General features: G+C 35.4%; 1 protein-coding gene across 1 annotated transcript in view; it reads right to left on the bottom strand.

Moving 5' to 3' along the window:
* Positions 1–1,140: 1,140 nt before the first annotated feature.
* The window catches only part of LOC112062188 (vomeronasal type-1 receptor 90), a 34,597-nt gene continuing 14,958 nt past the window's right edge, over positions 1,141–20,779 (bottom strand). Inside the window, 3 exon segments of the mRNA XM_024115884.1 lie at positions 1,141–1,268; positions 1,271–1,318; positions 1,321–1,671. Of these exon segments, the coding sequence (XP_023971652.1) occupies positions 1,141–1,268; positions 1,271–1,318; positions 1,321–1,671 (527 nt within the window).

The following is a 20,779-nucleotide window of genomic DNA, read 5'->3' as shown; positions in this document are numbered from 1 at the left end:
ATGTTAGTATTATATGACCCTCAAGTCAGGATGTCAACATTGCTGATATTTCAATCCACAACCCCACTTCAAATTTTACCAACTATACCAAATTGTGAAAAATATATTTCTCCATTCTGACCCTGAGAATTCCCCTCATTTTCACATCCTTGATTGATTTAAAGAGCACAAATGACCCCAACCAAGTCTGCCCAATATCTCCTCCTAAGCACCCAGGCCATGCATTTTCAGCAGGAACACCCCAGCTAGATCCTGTGTTTCCTCAGTGCATCTCATAAGGCAGAACAGGGGACAAGTTTTATCAGGAGCTATTCCAAGATTATGTCAATATTATATTCCCTTCCAACTTTGACATACCAGACTCAGTAAACTTTGGTTATTCCCACTGAATCAATAATCACTATTATAATATTTGGCCAAAGGGGATCTTCCATTTCCATCACTGCTCCTATATTTATTATTTGGCTTTCTATCATAAGGAAGACCTTGCACTATTCCCTTATTTATTATACATTATGGACTTATGGCTTATTATTTTATTCAGTGTGTTTTAATCTGTCATTGTTACTGATTTTGAAGCTCAAACTTTACCAGATTGGACCAGTTGCATCCTTGTCAATCTGACTTAAGTCAGATTTTGTCAATCTGTCAAATCATGCCTTAAGTAAGTAATATGAATGTGGTCCAGTTGGTATCTAAGGAAGGAAGATTCAATTATGCCACAGATATAAACATAAATAGGTTCAGCAGAAACATAATTACATTTTCACATGAAGAACAAAGAACATATTCTGTACACCATACTTAATGTTTTGAAGACAGTGAATTGGTTTATCTTGAGACATTATTCATCACTGAGAAATTGTACATTTAAAAAATTTTCCCCACATGGATTTTAAGACTGTTCTTCATTACTGTTTAGCACCAAAGGACAGCTTGTGGCATAAAAATTGCCCTCAAGTATCTGGACACAGAGATGAACTTTAGGTCAGTGTTCTGCAACATTCCTGAGGAGGAGGAGATAATGCAGCTTAAAAAGCCCATCTCTGGGGATGCATTTGGAGAATGGTTGGTGCTGTGAAGATCCTGAGACTGTCTCTATGCCTGTACAAGAGAATCACTCTGTCTCACTTGAAATGGTCAAACAGAGGAAACATCCTGGAAAGTTACAAGTGTGAAAAATATGTGCCTTAGGAAGTAACTCATTTACCAAAGAGAGCAGGATTCAGTGACAAACATAAGACGGTCTGAGGTCACATTGGGGTTACAACAGTGGAGACTAAGATGTGCCCACGAATGAGCATATTGAAGACCCATGTAAGAGAAAAAAATACAGGTTGTGACTTGAGGATTTATGTTTGAACTTTGCCAAACAGAAGATTCTGGGGCTGAAGGTGATGGCCTGGAGAACACTCAGCAAGCAGGTGATACAAATGGAGAGACCCCTCATAAACCTGTACAAGTAGATAACTGATTTACATTTGATATCGTTACAAAATTCCTGAGACCCAAAAATGTCTGTAACCACCAACACCAGAGCTAGCAGCATTACTATATGAACTGGAGCCAAGTGACTGATGATCAGGTCAGTGGAGTTGGGCCTGTGCTTGAGAAAGAATGTGAGAATGTGAAAAAGAAGAAATATGGTGTTAGCTGAGATCCCAATGCCAACTTTTCAGGAAAAGGCATCTTAATGGCAATGAAAATGGCAAGTTTGTTGCTTTTATATAAGCTTCTTTTGTGGGGACAAGAAGCATACAGTAAGTGCCTGAGGAAAAAAGTAACAAAAATTTTCTTTATCACAAATATTTCCATGTTCATCAATCTCAACCATTATTGACATTATTGTCATTGTTAAAATACGTGGGTTAATGTCAGTGCATTCTATTTCAACCTTAAATAATTAAGCCCACCATCACACTCTCCAGCAAGCCATCCCCACTCTTTTCCTATTCCCACCACTTTCCAGATCATGACAGGATTATATAACCCTTTACTAGGCTTCAGGAGTATCTTGAGATTTTCTCTACATGAAAATTTGCCATATTTTAAAGAAAATATTTCCTTATTTTTATCTTATTTTTTTAGTTTTTAAACAGAAGGAATGATGTTTTATCATTTTCAATTGTGAAAAACTGAGAGCATTTCCTCTAAGATCTGATCTCACCACTCTTATGCCACATAATTTTACAAGTCCTAGCCATGGCAATCAGAGAAGAAAAAGAAATAAAAGGAATCCAAATTGGAAAAGAAGAAGTTAAATTGTCACTGTTTGAAGAAGACATGATACTATACATAGAAAATTCTAAAGATGTTACCAGTTACTAGAGCTCATCAATGAATTCGGTAAAGTTGCAGGATACAAAATTGATACACAGAAATCTGTTGCATTTCTATACACTAACAGAAAAGGTCAGAAAGGGAAATTCAAGAAACAATCCCATTTACCGTTGCATCAAAGAGAATAAAATACCTAGGAATAAACATACCTAAGGAGACAAAATACCTGTACTCTGAAAACTATAAGACACTAATGAAAGAAATCTAAGACAACAAAAACAGATGGAAAGATATACCATGTTCTTGGATTGAAAGAGTCAATAGTTTCAAAATGACTATATTACCCAAGGTAAGCTAAGGTTTCAGTGCAATTCCTACCAAATTGCCAATGGTATTTTTCACAGAACTAGAACAAGAAAGTCTTTAAATTTGTATGGAAACACAAAAGGCCCAGAATAGCCAAAGCAATCCTGAGAAAGAAACACGAGCTGAAGGAATCAGGCTCCCTGACTTCAGACTATACTACAAAGCTACAGTCATCAAAATGGTATTGTACTGACAAAAAAACCCCCACAGAAATAAAGATCAATGCAACAGGATAGAAAGCCCAGAGATAGACTCAAGCACCTATGGCCATTTAATCTATGACAATGGAGGCAAAAATATGCAATGGAGAAAAGACAGTCTCTTCAATAAATGGTGTTGGGAAAACTTGACAGCTACATATTAAAGAATGAAATTAGAACACAACTAACACTATACACAAAAATAAACTCAAAATGGATGAAAGACCTAAATATAAGGTCGGACACTATAAAACTCTTAGAGAAAAATATAGGCAGAACACTCTTGGACATAAATCACAGCAAGATCTTTTTCAATCCACTGGTTAGAGTAATGAAAATAAAAACAAAAATAAACAAATGGGACCTAATTAAACTTAAATCTTTCACACAGCAAAGGAAACCATAAACAAAATGAAAAGAAAAACCTCAGAATGGGAGAAAATATTTGCAAATGAAGCAACTGACAAGTGATTTATCTTCAAAATGTACAAACAGCTCATGCAGCTCGATAGCAAAAAAACCCAAATGACCCAATCTAAAAGTCGGTGGAAGTTCTAAATAGACATTTCTCCAAACAAGACATAGAGATGGTTAAAAAGCACATGAAAATATGCTCAGTATCACTAACTATTAGAGAAATTCAAATCAAAACTACAATGAGGTATCACCTCACCCCAGTCAAAATGGCCATCAACAAAAAGTCTACAAACAATAAATGATGGAGAGGGTGTGGAGAAAGGGAACCCTTCTACACTGTTGGTGGGAATGTAAATTGGTACAACAATTATGGAAAACAGCATGGAGGTTCTACAAATAGAACTACCATATGACCCAGCAATCCCACTCCTGGGCATACATCCAGAGAAAACTCTAATTCAAAAAGATACATGAACCCAAGTGTTCATAGCAGCACTATTTACAAGAGCCAAGACATGAAAGCAACCTAAATGTCCATCGACAGATGAATGGATAAAGAAGATGTGGTACATATATGCAATGGAATATTACTCAGCCATAAAAAAGAATGAAATAATGCCATTTGCAGCAACAGAGATGGTCCTAGAGATTATCATACTAAGTGAATTAAGTCAAACAGAGAAAGACAAATACCATATGATATTGCTTATATGTGGAATCTAAAAAAATGATACAAATAAACTTACTTACAAAACAGAAATAGAGTCACAGATGTAGAAAACAAATTTATCGTTACTAGGAGGGAAAGGGGAGGGAAGGGATAAATTAGGAAATTGGGACTGACATTTACAGATGTAGAAAACAAATTTATCGTTACTAGGAGGGAAAGGGGAGGGAAGGGATAAATTAGGAAATTGGGACTGACATTTACAGATGTAGAAAACAAATTTATCGTTACTAGGAGGGAAAGGGGAGGGAAGGGATAAATTAGGAAATTGGGACTGACATTTACAGATGTAGAAAACAAATTTATCGTTACTAGGAGGGAAAGGGGAGGGAAGGGATAAATTAGGAAATTGGGACTGACATTTACAGATGTAGAAAACAAATTTATCGTTACTAGGAGGGAAAGGGGAGGGAAGGGATAAATTAGGAAATTGGGACTGACATTTACAGATGTAGAAAACAAATTTATCGTTACTAGGAGGGAAAGGGGAGGGAAGGGATAAATTAGGAAATTGGGACTGACATTTACAGATGTAGAAAACAAATTTATCGTTACTAGGAGGGAAAGGGGAGGGAAGGGATAAATTAGGAAATTGGGACTGACATTTACAGATGTAGAAAACAAATTTATCGTTACTAGGAGGGAAAGGGGAGGGAAGGGATAAATTAGGAAATTGGGACTGACATTTACAGATGTAGAAAACAAATTTATCGTTACTAGGAGGGAAAGGGGAGGGAAGGGATAAATTAGGAAATTGGGACTGACATTTACAGATGTAGAAAACAAATTTATCGTTACTAGGAGGGAAAGGGGAGGGAAGGGATAAATTAGGAAATTGGGACTGACATTTACAGATGTAGAAAACAAATTTATCGTTACTAGGAGGGAAAGGGGAGGGAAGGGATAAATTAGGAAATTGGGACTGACATTTACAGATGTAGAAAACAAATTTATCGTTACTAGGAGGGAAAGGGGAGGGAAGGGATAAATTAGGAAATTGGGACTGACATTTACAGATGTAGAAAACAAATTTATCGTTACTAGGAGGGAAAGGGGAGGGAAGGGATAAATTAGGAAATTGGGACTGACATTTACAGATGTAGAAAACAAATTTATCGTTACTAGGAGGGAAAGGGGAGGGAAGGGATAAATTAGGAAATTGGGACTGACATTTACAGATGTAGAAAACAAATTTATCGTTACTAGGAGGGAAAGGGGAGGGAAGGGATAAATTAGGAAATTGGGACTGACATTTACAGATGTAGAAAACAAATTTATCGTTACTAGGAGGGAAAGGGGAGGGAAGGGATAAATTAGGAAATTGGGACTGACATTTACAGATGTAGAAAACAAATTTATCGTTACTAGGAGGGAAAGGGGAGGGAAGGGATAAATTAGGAAATTGGGACTGACATTTACAGATGTAGAAAACAAATTTATCGTTACTAGGAGGGAAAGGGGAGGGAAGGGATAAATTAGGAAATTGGGACTGACATTTACAGATGTAGAAAACAAATTTATCGTTACTAGGAGGGAAAGGGGAGGGAAGGGATAAATTAGGAAATTGGGACTGACATTTACAGATGTAGAAAACAAATTTATCGTTACTAGGAGGGAAAGGGGAGGGAAGGGATAAATTAGGAAATTGGGACTGACATTTACAGATGTAGAAAACAAATTTATCGTTACTAGGAGGGAAAGGGGAGGGAAGGGATAAATTAGGAAATTGGGACTGACATTTACAGATGTAGAAAACAAATTTATCGTTACTAGGAGGGAAAGGGGAGGGAAGGGATAAATTAGGAAATTGGGACTGACATTTACAGATGTAGAAAACAAATTTATCGTTACTAGGAGGGAAAGGGGAGGGAAGGGATAAATTAGGAAATTGGGACTGACATTTACAGATGTAGAAAACAAATTTATCGTTACTAGGAGGGAAAGGGGAGGGAAGGGATAAATTAGGAAATTGGGACTGACATTTACAGATGTAGAAAACAAATTTATCGTTACTAGGAGGGAAAGGGGAGGGAAGGGATAAATTAGGAAATTGGGACTGACATTTACAGATGTAGAAAACAAATTTATCGTTACTAGGAGGGAAAGGGGAGGGAAGGGATAAATTAGGAAATTGGGACTGACATTTACAGATGTAGAAAACAAATTTATCGTTACTAGGAGGGAAAGGGGAGGGAAGGGATAAATTAGGAAATTGGGACTGACATTTACAGATGTAGAAAACAAATTTATCGTTACTAGGAGGGAAAGGGGAGGGAAGGGATAAATTAGGAAATTGGGACTGACATTTACAGATGTAGAAAACAAATTTATCGTTAATTGCTAGTATTTTGTTGAGCATTCTTGCACCTATGTTCATCAGTGACATGGGCCTGTAATTTACTTTTTGGTGTTATCTTTTTCTGGTTTTCATATCAGAGTGAGGGTGGCCTCATGAAATGAATTTGGGAGTATTTCTTCCTCTGCAATTTTTTGGAATAGTTTCAGAAGCATAGGTTTTAAGTCTTCTCTAAATGTTTGATAGAATTCACCTGTGAAACTATCAGTTCCTGGACTTTTGTTTGTTTGGGAGTTTCTTAATCACAGTTTCATTTTCAGTACTTGTGATTGGTCTGTTCATATGTTATGTTTCTTCCTGGTTCAGTCTTGGGAGATTGTACCTTTCTAAGAATTTGTCCATTTCTTCTAGGTTGTCCATTTTATTACCGTATAGTTGCTTGTAGTAGTCTCTTATGTTACTTTGCATGTCTGTGGTGTCCGTTATAACTTCTTTTTCATTAATAATTTTATTGATTTGATCTTGCTCCCTTTTTTTCTGATGAGTCTGGCTAAAGGTTTGTCGATTTTGTTTATCTTTTCAAACCAGCTTTTATTTTCATTGAACTTTTCTCTAGTTTCCATTTCATTTATTTCCATTCTGATCTTTATGATTTCTTTCCTTCTACTAACTTTGGGTTTTGTTTGTTCTTCTCTCTCTAGTTGCTTTAGGTGTAAGGTTAGATTGTTTAGTTGAGATTTTTCTTGTTTCTTGAGGTAAGATTGTATTGCTATATACTTCCCTCTTATAGCTACTTTTGATGCATCCCATAGGTTTTGGATCATTGTGCTTTCCTTTTCATTTGTCCCTATGTATTTTTTTATTTCCTCAGTGACCCATTGGTTGTTTAGTAGCATATTGTTTAACCACCACGTGTTGTGTTTTTTAGTTTTTAGTTTTTTTTTTTCTTCTTGAAGTTGGTTTCTTATCTAGAAGAAAAAGAAATAAAAGGAATCCAAATTGGAAAAGAAGAAGTTAAATTGTCACTGTTTGAAGAAGACATGATACTATACATAGAAAATTCTAAAGATGTTACCAGTTACTAGAGCTCATCAATGAATTCGGTAAAGTTGCAGGATACAAAATTGATACACAGAAATCTGTTGCATTTCTATACACTAACAGAAAAGGTCAGAAAGGGAAATTCAAGAAACAATCCCATTTACCGTTGCATCAAAGAGAATAAAATACCTAGGAATAAACATACCTAAGGAGACAAAATACCTGTACTCTGAAAACTATAAGACACTAATGAAAGAAATCTAAGACAACAAAAACAGATGGAAAGATATACCATGTTCTTGGATTGAAAGAGTCAATAGTTTCAAAATGACTATATTACCCAAGGTAAGCTAAGGTTTCAGTGCAATTCCTACCAAATTGCCAATGGTATTTTTCACAGAACTAGAACAAGAAAGTCTTTAAATTTGTATGGAAACACAAAAGGCCCAGAATAGCCAAAGCAATCCTGAGAAAGAAACACGAGCTGAAGGAATCAGGCTCCCTGACTTCAGACTATACTACAAAGCTACAGTCATCAAAATGGTATTGTACTGACAAAAAAACCCCCACAGAAATAAAGATCAATGCAACAGGATAGAAAGCCCAGAGATAGACTCAAGCACCTATGGCCATTTAATCTATGACAATGGAGGCAAAAATATGCAATGGAGAAAAGACAGTCTCTTCAATAAATGGTGTTGGGAAAACTTGACAGCTACATATTAAAGAATGAAATTAGAACACAACTAACACTATACACAAAAATAAACTCAAAATGGATGAAAGACCTAAATATAAGGTCGGACACTATAAAACTCTTAGAGAAAAATATAGGCAGAACACTCTTGGACATAAATCACAGCAAGATCTTTTTCAATCCACTGGTTAGAGTAATGAAAATAAAAACAAAAATAAACAAATGGGACCTAATTAAACTTAAATCTTTCACACAGCAAAGGAAACCATAAACAAAATGAAAAGAAAAACCTCAGAATGGGAGAAAATATTTGCAAATGAAGCAACTGACAAGTGATTTATCTTCAAAATGTACAAACAGCTCATGCAGCTCGATAGCAAAAAAACCCAAATGACCCAATCTAAAAGTCGGTGGAAGTTCTAAATAGACATTTCTCCAAACAAGACATAGAGATGGTTAAAAAGCACATGAAAATATGCTCAGTATCACTAACTATTAGAGAAATTCAAATCAAAACTACAATGAGGTATCACCTCACCCCAGTCAAAATGGATATCACTGAAAAGTCTACAAAGAGTAAATGCTGGAGAGGGTGTGGAGAAAAGGGAACCCTCCTACACTGTTGGTGGCAATGCAAACTGGTACAGCCACTATGGAGAACAGTATGGAGGTTCCTTAAAAAACTGAAAATAGAGCTACCATATGATCCAGCAATCCCACTCCTGGACATATATCCAGAGAAAACCATAATTTGAAAATATACATGCACCCCAGTGTTCATTTCAGCACTATTCACAATAGCCAGGAGATGGAAGCAACCTAAATGTCCATCAACAGAGGAATGGATAAAGAAGTTATGGTACATACATACAATGGAATATTACTCAGCCACAAAAAAGAACAAAATAATGTCATTTGCAGCAACATGGCTGGACCTAGAAATTTTCATAGAGAGTGAAGTCAGATAGAGAAAGACAAATATCATATGATATTGTTTACATGTGGAATCTAAAAAAGGATACAAGTGAATTTATTTACAAAACCAAAATAAAGCTACATGTCTAGAAAATAAACTTATGGTTACTGGAGGGTAACGGGAGGGGAGGGATGAATTGGAAGATTGGGATTGACACATACAAACTACTGTTTATAAGATAGGTTACTAATAAAGACTTTGTTATACCACAAGGAATTCTACTCAATACTCTGTAATGGCCTATATGGGAAAAGAATCTAAAAAAGAGTGAATATATAACAGATTCACATTGCTGTACAACTGAAACTAACACAACATTGTAAATCAATTATACTCCAATAAAAATTTTAAAAAATAGTAGTCCTGGGCTTCCCTGGTGGCGCAGTGGTTGAGAGCCCACCTGCTGATGCAGGGGACACGGGTTCGTGCCCCGGTCTGGGAAGATCTCACATGCAGCGGAGCGGCTGGGCCCGTGAGCCATGGTCGCTGAGCCTGCGCGTCCGGAGCCTGTGCTCCGCAACGGGAGAGACCACAACAGTGAGAGGCCCGCATACCACAAAAAAGGAAAAAAAAAAAATAGTAGTCCTGGGAAAACTGGACAGGAGCATGTAAAAGAATGAAATTAGGACATTTCCTCACACCATATCAAAAAACAAAGTCAACATGGATCAAAGACCTAAATGTAATACCTGAAACCAAGGATCTCCTAGAAAAGAACACAGGCAGAACACTCTTTGACATAAATTGTTGCAACATTTTTGTATCTGTCTCCTAAGGCAAAATAAATAAAAGCAAAAATAAACAAATGGCACCTAATTAAACTTAAAAACTTCTGCACAGTAAAGGACATTATCGACAAAATGAAAAGACAACCTACTGAATGGGAGAAAATATTTGCAAATGGTATAACCAGCAAGCATTTATATATCCAAAATGTATAAATAGCTCATACAACTCAATATTTTAAAAAAGCAAAGAACCCAATCAAAAAATGTGCAGAAGCTCTGGATAGAAATTTTTCTGAAGAAGACATACAAATGGCTAACAGGCAAATGGCTAACAGGCATATGGAAAGATTATTACATCACTAATCATCTGAGAAATGCAAATCAAAACCACAATGAGATATCACCTCACACCTGTCAGAATGACTATCATCAAAAATCTACAAACAACGAATGTTTGTGAGAATGTAGAGAGAAGGATGGTGCAGCCACTATGGAAAACAGAATGGAGGTTCCTCAAAAATCTAAAAATATAACAACCGTATGATTCAGCAATTCTCCCCTGAGTATATATTTGAAGAAAACAAAAACACATTCGAAAAGATACATGGACCCCAATTTTCATAGCAGCATTATTTACAATGGCCAAGATAATGGAAGCAACCTAAGTATTAGTCAACAGATGAATAGATAAAGACGTGGCACATATATATACACAATGGAACATTACTCAGCCATAAAAAGCAATGAAATTTTGTCATCTGCAAAGTGGACTGACCTAGAGGGTATTATGCTTAGTAAAATAAGTCAGACAGAGAAAGACAAATAGTGTATACCACTTACATGAAGAATCTAAAAAATAAACAAATGAATGAATATAACAAAACAGAAACAGACACACAGATATAGGGAACAAACCAATGATAACCATGGTCAGAGGGAAAGAGGAGGGGCAAGGTAAGGATAGAAGGTTAAAAGGTACAAGCTACTATGTATAAAATTAATAGGCTACAAGGATATACTGCACAGTACATGGAATATAGCCATTATTTTGTAATAACTTTAAAAGAAGTACAATCTATAAAAATATTGAATCACTGTATTATACACCTGAAACTCATATAATATTGTAAATCAACTACACTTCAATAAAAGAAAGGAAGGAGAGAGAAAGAAAGAAATGAAGGAAGAAAGAGAAAAAAATAGAGTCTTGTAGACAGCATGTGCTTGTACTTGTTTTTTAAAAAAATGTATTCTTCTAATGTCTGCATGTTGATTGGAGAGTTTAATCCATTACTTTTAAAGTAAATGATGATAAGGAAGGACCCTGCCATTCTGTGCTTTTTCATTTTGTTTATGGTTTCCTTTGCTGTGCAAAAACATTTAAGTTTAATTAGGTCCCATTTGTTTATTTTCATTACTCTAAGCAGTGGATCAAAAAAGATCTTGCTGTGATTTATGTCAAAGAGTGTTCCGCCTATATTTTCCTCTAAGAGTTTTATAGTATCCAACCTTATATTTAGGTATTTCATCCATTTTGAGTTTATTTTTGTGTAAAGTGTTAGGTTGTGTTCTAATTTCATTCTTTTATATGTACAAGTCCAGTTTTCCCAACACCATTTATTGAAGAGACTGTCTTTCCTCCATTGTACATTTTTGCCTCCTTTGTCATAGATTAGGTGGCCATAGGTCCTTGGTCTATCTCTGGGCTTTCTCTCCTGTTCCACTGATCTATATTTCTGGTTTTTTTGCCAGTACCATACTGTTTTGATGACTGTAGCTCTGTAGTATTGTCTGAAGTCAGGGAGCCTGATTCCTCCAGCTCCGTGTTTCTTTCTCAGGATTGCTTTGGCTATTCTGGGCCTTTTGTGTTTCCATACAAATTTTAAGACGCTTTTTGTTCTAGTTCTGTGAAGAATGCCATTGGCAATTTGATAGGAATTGCATTGAAACCTTAGATTGCCTTTGAGTAGTATAGTCATTTTGAAAATATTGACTCTTCCAATCCAGGAACATGGTGTATCTTTCCATCTGTGTTGTCTTCAATTTCTTTCATCAGCGTCTTATAGTTTTTGGAGTACAGGTATTTTGTCTCCTTAGGTAGGTTTATTCCTAGGTATTTTATTCTCTTTTATGCAGTGGTAACCAGGATTGTTTCTTGACTCTCTCTTTCTGATCTTTTGTTGTTAGTGTATAGAAATGAAATATATTTCTGTGTATCAATTTTGTATCCTGCAACTTTACTGAATTCATTGATGAGCTCTAGTAGTTTTCTGGTAGCATCTTTATAATTGTCTATGTATAGTATCATGTCATCTTCAAACAGTGACAATTTAACCTCTTCTTTTCCAATTTGGATTCATTTTATTTCTTTTTCTTCTCTGATTGCTGTGGCTAGGACTTCCAAAACCATGTTGAGTAAAAGTGGTGAAAGTGGACATCCTTGTCTTGTTCCTGATCTTAGAGGAAATGTTTTCAGCTTTCTACCATTGAGTGTGATGCTAGCTATAAGTTTGTCATATATGGCCTTTATTATGTTGTGGTAGGTTCCCTCCATGTCCACTTTTAGAGAGCTTTTATCATAAATGGGTGTTGAGTTTTTTCAAACATTTTTCTGCATCTATTGAGATGATCCTATGGTTTTTATTCTTCAATTTGTTAATGTGGTGTATCATACTGAATTGATTTGCAGATATTGAAAAATCCTTGCATCCCTGGAATGAATCCCAGTTGATCATGGTGAATGATTCTTTTAATGCATTGTTGGATTTTGATTGCTAGTATTTTGTTGAGAATTCTTGCATCTATGTTCATCAGTGATATTGGCCTGTAATTTACTTTTTTGTGATATCTTTTTCTGGTTTTCATATCAGAGTGAGGGTGGCCTCATGAAATGAATTTGGGAGTATTTCTTCCTCTGCAATTTTTTGGAATAGTTTCAGAAGCATAGGTTTTAAGTCTTCTCTAAATGTTTGATAGAATTCACCTGTGAAACTATCAGTTCCTGGACTTTTGTTTGTTTGGGAGTTTCTTAATCACAGTTTCATTTTCAGTACTTGTGATTGGTCTGTTCATATGTTATGTTTCTTCCTGGTTCAGTCTTGGGAGATTGTACCTTTCTAAGAATTTGTCCATTTCTTCTAGGTTGTCCATTTTATTACCGTATAGTTGCTTGTAGTAGTCTCTTATGTTACTTTGCATGTCTGTGGTGTCCGTTATAACTTCTTTTTCATTAATAATTTTATTGATTTGATCTTGCTCCCTTTTTTTCTGATGAGTCTGGCTAAAGGTTTGTCGATTTTGTTTATCTTTTCAAACCAGCTTTTATTTTCATTGAACTTTTCTCTAGTTTCCATTTCATTTATTTCCATTCTGATCTTTATGATTTCTTTCCTTCTACTAACTTTGGGTTTTGTTTGTTCTTCTCTCTCTAGTTGCTTTAGGTGTAAGGTTAGATTGTTTAGTTGAGATTTTTCTTGTTTCTTGAGGTAAGATTGTATTGCTATATACTTCCCTCTTATAGCTACTTTTGATGCATCCCATAGGTTTTGGATCATTGTGCTTTCCTTTTCATTTGTCCCTATGTATTTTTTTATTTCCTCAGTGACCCATTGGTTGTTTAGTAGCATATTGTTTAACCACCACGTGTTGTGTTTTTTAGTTTTTAGTTTTTTTTTTTCTTCTTGAAGTTGGTTTCTTATCTCATAGTGTTGTGGTCAGAAAAGATGCTTGATATGATTTCTATTTTCTTAAATTTTACCAAGGCTTTCTTTGTGGCCCATCATGTGATCAATTTTGCAGAATGTTCCATGTGCACTTGAGAAGAATGTGTATTCTGCTGTTTTTGGATGGAATGCTCTATAAATATCAATTAAATCCATCTGGTCTAATGTGTAATTTAAGGCCTGTGTTTCCTTACTGTTTCCTTCTGTCTGGATTATCTGTCCATTGGTGTAAGTGGGGCATGAAAGTCCCCCAGTATTATAGTGTTACTGTTGATTTCTGCCATTATGACTGTTAGTATTTGCCTTATATATTGAGGCACACGTATGTTGGGTGCATATATATTTATAATTGTTATATCTTCTTGGATTGATCCCTTGGAATGTCTTTCTTTGTCTCTTGTAACAGTATTTTAAAATCTATTTCATCTGATATGAGTATTGCTACTTCAGCTTTCTTTTGATTTCCATTTGCATGGAATATCTTTTTCCATCCCCTCACATTCACTCTGTATGTGTCCCTAGATCTGAAGTGGGTCTTTTGCAGAAAGCATATATACAGGTCTTGTTTTTGTATCCATTCAGCCAGTCTATGTCTTTTTGTTGGAGCATTTAATCCAGTTACATTTAAGGTAATTATCAGTATGTATGTTCTTATTGCCATTTTGGTAATTGTTTTGAATTTATTTTTGTAGGTCTTTTTTTTCTTCCCTTCCTCTTGCATTCGCTTGTGAATTGATGACTAACTTTAGTATTGTGTTTGGATTCCACTTTCTTTTTTGTGTGTGTATCTATTGTAGATTTTTGGTTTGCCATTACCATGAAGTTTTGATATAGCAATCTGTATAAAAACAAGATTGTTTTACATTGCTGATTTTTAAATTTCATATGTATTTCCAATATCTTGCATTTGTGCTCTCTTCTTCTCACAATTGCTAGTTTTGATATCATATTTGTGTGTGGATGATTTTCTACCTTTACTGTATGTTTACCTTTACCAGTGAGTTTTTCCATCCTTAATTTTTTCTGTTTCTAATTGTGACCTTTACTTTTCTGTTTAGAGAAGTTCCTTTAGCATTTGTTTAAAAGCTAGTCTGGTGATGCTGAATTCTCATAGCTTTTGCTTGTCTGTAAAGTTTTTGTTTTCTCCACCATTTCTCTGTCGAATCTGAATGAGAGCTTTGCTGGGTAGTCTTCTTGTTTTCTCAGTTTCATTACTTGAAATATATCATGCCACTCCCTTTTGGCCTGCAGAGTTTCTATTGAGAAATTGGCTGATAACTTTATAAGAGTTCCCTTGTATGTTAGTTTTTGCTTTTCCCTTGTTGCTTTTAATATTTTTTCTTTGTCTTTAATATTTGTCAGTTCGATTCCTGAGTCTTGGCATGTCCCTCCTTGGGTTTATCCTGCCCCGGACTCTCTGTGCTTCCTGGACTGGGGTTTCCTTTTCCATGTTAGGGAAATTTTTACTATTATCTCTTCAAACATTTTCTCAGGTCCTCTCTCTCTCTCTTTTCCTTCTGGGACACCATAATGCAAATGCTGGTGCATTTAATGTTGTCCCAGAGGTCTTTTAGACTGTCTTCATTTTTTTTTTAATTCTTTTTTCTTTATTCTGTTCCATGGCAATGGTTTCCACCATTCTGTCTTCCAGGTCACTTATCCATTATTTTGCCTCAGTTGTTCTGCTATTGATTCCTTCTAGTGTATTTTTCATTTCAGTTATTCTGTTGTTTATCTCTTTGTTTGTTCTTTAGTTCTTCTAGGTGTTTGTTAAGCATTTCTTGCATCTTCTCAATCCTTGCCTCCATTCTTTTTCTGAGATCTTGGATCATGTTCACTATCATTATTCTAAATTCTTTTTCCAGTAGGTTGCCTACCTCCACTTCACTTAGTTGTTCTTCTGGGGTTTATCTTATTCCTTCATCTGAGATATACTCCTCTGCCATCTTATTTTGTCTAACTTTCTGTGATTGCAGTTTCCATTCCACAGGCTACAGAATTGTAGTTCTTCTTGCTTCTGTTGTCTTCCCCCTGGTGGATAAGGCTAAGATGCTTATGCAGGCTTCCTGGGGGAGGGACTGGTTCACTGCCTAATAGTAGGTGGAACAGGATCTTGTCCCTCTGGTGGGCAGGACTATGCTCTGGAAGCCTTAGCAGCCTGTCTGCTGATGAGTGAGGCTGTGTTCTGGTCCTGTTGGTTCCTTGGCTTGAGGTGTCCTCACCCTGAAGTTGGGTGAGGCTAATGGCGGACTCTGGGAAGGCTCACACCAATGATTACTTTCCAGAACTGCTGCTGCCCCCGACCTCTGCAGCTGCCCCCCCCCCCCATCTCTACAGGACACCCTCCAATACTAGCACATAAGTCTGGTCTAATCTCTTATGATGTCACTGTTTTTTTCCCTTCTGTCCGGTGTACACAAGACCCTGTGTGTGCCCTCCAAGAGAGGAGTTTCTTTTTCCCCCATTCCTGTGATCAAATCCCGTTGGCCCTCAAAACCAGACTCTCAGGGGACTCCTCCAGTTCCCAAACCCCCAGACTAGGAAGCCTGAGGTGGGGCTCAGAACTTTCACTCCAGTGGGAGAACCTCTGTGGTATAATTGTTTTCCAGTTGGCGGGTCACCCACCCGTGGGTATGGGATTTGATTTTATCATGGTTGTGCCCCTCTTACCATCTCGTGACTTCTTCTTTGTCTTTGGATGTAGGGTATCTTTTTTGGTAGGTTCCAACATTTTTTTGTTGATGGTTGTTCAGCAGTTAGTTGTGATTTGGGTTTTTTCATAAGAGGGGGTGAGGGCACTTTCTTCTACTCTGCCACCCTGAGACTCCACTTCCTAATATATATGTGTGTCTATATTTACACACATATATATAATCTTATTAGGTTGTTTCCATATCTTGACTATTGTCAATAATTCTGCGGTGAACATGGGGGCACAGATATCTTTCTGAGTTCGTGTTTGCATTTTCATTGTATTAGGTTGGCCAAAAAGTTCGTTCAGTTTTAAGCAAAAATAAAACAAACACTTTTCATTTTCCCCAAGAATTTTATTGAACAATGTATTCACTAACCAAACAAACTTTTTGGCCAACCTAATATAAATACCCAGAAGTGGGATTTCTGGATCATATTGTGGTCTTATTTTTAATTTTTTGAGGAACCTCCATATTGTCCTTCATAGTGACTACAACCAATTTTCTTCAGAGTTTGTTTTTGCTATAACTGCAGTTTATTGACTTTTCCCCCAAGCTTTATTGATCAATAATTGATGTTTTGTTGTTGTAAACCTTTATGTATTATCCAGCATTCAGACAACATGTATTCTGTTTTAGATCTTTTTGATGTTTCTGTGGAGGGACAGTTCTTTGGAGCTACTTACTCTGCCATTTGTGCTGGTGTCACAAAAGCACTCTTGGTAAGGAAGGCACTTCCTTAATGGACTGTTCTTGATTAGCATCCATTTTAAAGAACGTTTTTCCCTGAATTATAAAAATGATGAGTTTAATCAACTATATAAATAGGAAATCCAGGAACACATCCATGCTTATTTGTAGGGTAAAAATGAAGCTCTGAGCTCAGGAGTTGTGATGCCATATGCAATAATGATTCAGCCTCACAGCTTTACATCTATATCAGTTCTGGTAAGAACTGGAGATATTATCATTTTTTTTTCACCTGTAAGCACTTTCCTTTGTTTTGTTAATAAGTTTTAATCTGACTGCAGGCATTTGGTACTAGGTCAGCTGAGGGCAAGTTAAGTTATTGTGTACATAAAACCTCTTGGATTTATAATCCATGAATAATAGTCCAAAGGACAATTGCCTTATAATTCTGCAATTAACTTTCCTGCAATTAGTCCAGGAGGGAGGGGGGCTACAGGCAATTTAAAAAGCAAATAAATAAATAAATAAATAGTGAGAAATTAAATCAATGGCTTGAAGGAAAAACCAAGTTCTATTCAAGACAACAAGGAAGGAAGGGAATGTTTACTTCAGTTTTAGTTTTTTAAAGAGACCTCTTAGGATTTGATATTTTAAACTTAAACTAATACATAATAAGTATAGAATGAGAATACATGTGTGGATAGTGGGGTGGAAATGAAGGATGATATTAGGAGTGCTTGGTTTTATCAATGTGGTTCTGAGAGTTTGTGTTAAACATTACTCCCTGAATATATACTGGAGTCATGACATGAGATTGGAGACTAAGGAGAAGAAATGTTTAGTTGATGAGTGGTGGGTTAATGGCTTCAGTCAGAGATATGTTGAGTTATAGGCACATAAATATTCTGCTAAGTCTTCATCAGAAGAAAAATATCCAAAGTGGACCCCAATACATCTTGTTTTTTATGTGATTGAAACAATCATTTGGATGAATTGTGGAAATGAAAAAGAAACATGACCCATTTTATAACAGAAAATGTTTTTATTAGCATGAAATTGGGCATAGTGCTGCCATAGAGAATATAATTATCTGACTCAGTAAAGCAACTTCCTACAATTGATGTAAATAATGTAAAATAAAAGTTATGCAGTTTTAATAATAATATTCTAGATGTCTATGACATATACATGCAAGGATTATATCTTAGAAATGAAATCTGGATGTGGTTCTTAGATATTGTCATCGTAGAGGTAACAATAGAAGAAACTGAAGCCATGGAGAAATGTACAAGAGTTCCAAGACAGTACAGAGCAAACACAGACTACAAGGGCTGAACTGAGTCTTAAGTTTTTCCAATAGCATTGTGTGAGAAGTACCTTGTGAAGGACACCAAGGAGTTGTGACAAGGTTTAAAGGCAATCAGGAGCTGAGATGTCAGGAAGCCTAGGAAAAAATAACAATCCCAAAAGTTTGGGAAGCCTTATTAGTGGTCTCTTCTTCCCCTCAATGGGATTGCAGATGTTAATAAAAACATTATGATAATTAATGTTAATTAGGTTGATTAACAGGGAAGTGAAAAAAACTGAAGAGAAAGGCTAGAGACTTTTTCACAACAGGTAGAAATTTTAAAGAGACTCATCCTAAATGGATAAAGAAATCTTTAAATGGTTATTTTTAAAAGGGATAAATAAAAATGATATTAACGGAATTAAGCCAAATGTGTGATACAACACTACCTAAAGCTGGATGGGCCATAGGAACCCCTATTTGTCCCCAACATTAAAGGGCCCCAAACGAGTCCATTCTATTTACCTAGTTGTTTTGTTTTTTTTTTTAAGACAAAGAAATTGAACTGACTACCTGATCAACAATTACTTGGGGCAAATGTTAGGCCAATTAATCAAGTTAAAAGATTGACAAAAGGGCCTGTCCCTTGGCTCAACCCCTCACTGGGGACCCCAGAAATTTTTATACAGAACATACAAAATGGTCAGGGATAAAAAGTAAGGAAAGCTTCTAGGATGCTTTGTAAAACCAAGACTTGTTGATTGGGTCTTAATGGAAACTAAAGTTAAAAGTTGATAGAATTGAGATAAAAGTTTATGAAAATTGGTGTATTTAAATGGGCTTTATATAAGATGGTTACATTTCTTTTGCCTAATTATATTGTGGGATATACATGTTTCACTGGGGAATAATTCCTTTGCTTGGTATTATAAGACAGGGTATAGGAATCTGTCACTAAGGAAATATTAATTAGACATATTAAAAGAAACCAAAAGAGTTACCTGAACCCATACAATATAAGGTCAAACTGAGAGCTAATATTTAGGGGCTAATAAAAATAATAATAGCAATTTTGCTCTGGGTCTAACCTGTGCACTAAGAAAGAGGGCCTTTGTTGAATGCCTTACACAAGTCTTTGAAGGTATGATAAATTGAAACTTAAAATTCTGGGATTTTCAGTTTATTTGGAAATCTTCTCACTGACATAAAAAGCAAATTAAAGAAAGTATAGGTGGGCAAATCAATCTTTTAATATCATTTAGGTGGTAGACCAGTTCTTTGGAGAATTAAAAGCAACTGTATTTGTCTTGCAAATCTCTACAAATCCGAAATGTAAATACAGCTCACAATGACCTGAGACTGAGCCTAATTAGCTCAATCAGGTGAAATCTGAAGCCAAGAAAAAAAAAAAAAGAGAAAAAGGTCTTTTTAAACTCAAAATGCTGGAAAAGTTCCTTCACCCCAAATCTAATTCATAGCATCCATCTGTAAGGGTTTACTAAGGACAAATGCAAATCTTAAAAATCTTTTCCACAAATAGTAAAGCCTTAGTCATATGAGGAAGCAAATTTAATTTACTCCAACTGTTGTTTATAAACTAGTAATTTTATATTGTAGCACCTGATTCATAACTAAGTTTTTTAAGTGAAGCTATGAGATCTCTAGTTTTGTCTGCTTGCATGTCTGTGTATACACATGAGATGTGTCTACCTCCAGGAAATATTATCAAAATTAAACTTATAAAAGAGCTCTATTTAATTGAATTTAAAGTAAGCACTTACAAATTAAATACTTCTAAATATAAAATAAACTGGCCAGAATAAATTTCAGGTTCATGTGATCTAGGAAATAGTCAATATTAAATTAATATCTGATATTTAAGCTAGCTTAAGCTTGTAGGGTTAAGCAATACAGACATGTCTTACTGTTATTGTACTTAGGTTTACTGAAGGACAGTAAGTTCATGTTATTTCTATTACACAGTTTGTCAGTAAAAAAAAAATTAACTTGGTTAATTAATATTTTCATAAGTTATTAAATAAAGGTAAATGAGATAAGAGTTTTCAGGTGAACTTTTTAGGAATAATTATGTTTTGGGTATGTCTCTCTAAGACAGTTTCTCCAGATTTTTTGTAACTTGAGTTTTGTTAAATTAAGTTAAATGATAAGAATTCACTGAATATCCAGGTCATTGCAAATAAGACACAATACTGGGACATTAATTGCTAAACAGGCCTAAATATAACTATTTTTGTCTCCTTATATGAGAGAAACTAAAGATGTTTTGGTTTATTAGACACATGTTTGCACCACATAGAGGGAAAAAATTATGCTATGAGAAAATATATGTTTCTAGAGGTTATGGAATATTCCTAAGTTTGCAAACCAGGAAATGTGGTATAACATACTGTTCACAATTACTTGCTACTTCTTGGTTTTCACTAGAGATTAAGGTTTTTAAGAGTTGAAATTGTAATACTTAATTAAAGCCACTAAAATAATAAGGGAAACATATTAGTATACAAGGAAAGTAGGATGTGTGTTTTCAACAAAAGAAGGGATGAGGAATAGAAATACGTTTTGTTAATGGGAAAGAATGACTTTGTCCTAGAGTTGGTTGGTTTTGGATGGAAAAATAAGGGACAAACTAATATAGAT

This window comes from Physeter macrocephalus, chromosome 15 (genome assembly GCF_002837175.3).
Source record: "Physeter macrocephalus isolate SW-GA chromosome 15, ASM283717v5, whole genome shotgun sequence".
NCBI lineage: Eukaryota > Metazoa > Chordata > Mammalia > Artiodactyla > Physeteridae > Physeter > Physeter macrocephalus.
This window is presented reverse-complemented; position numbering and strand designations above follow the sequence as displayed.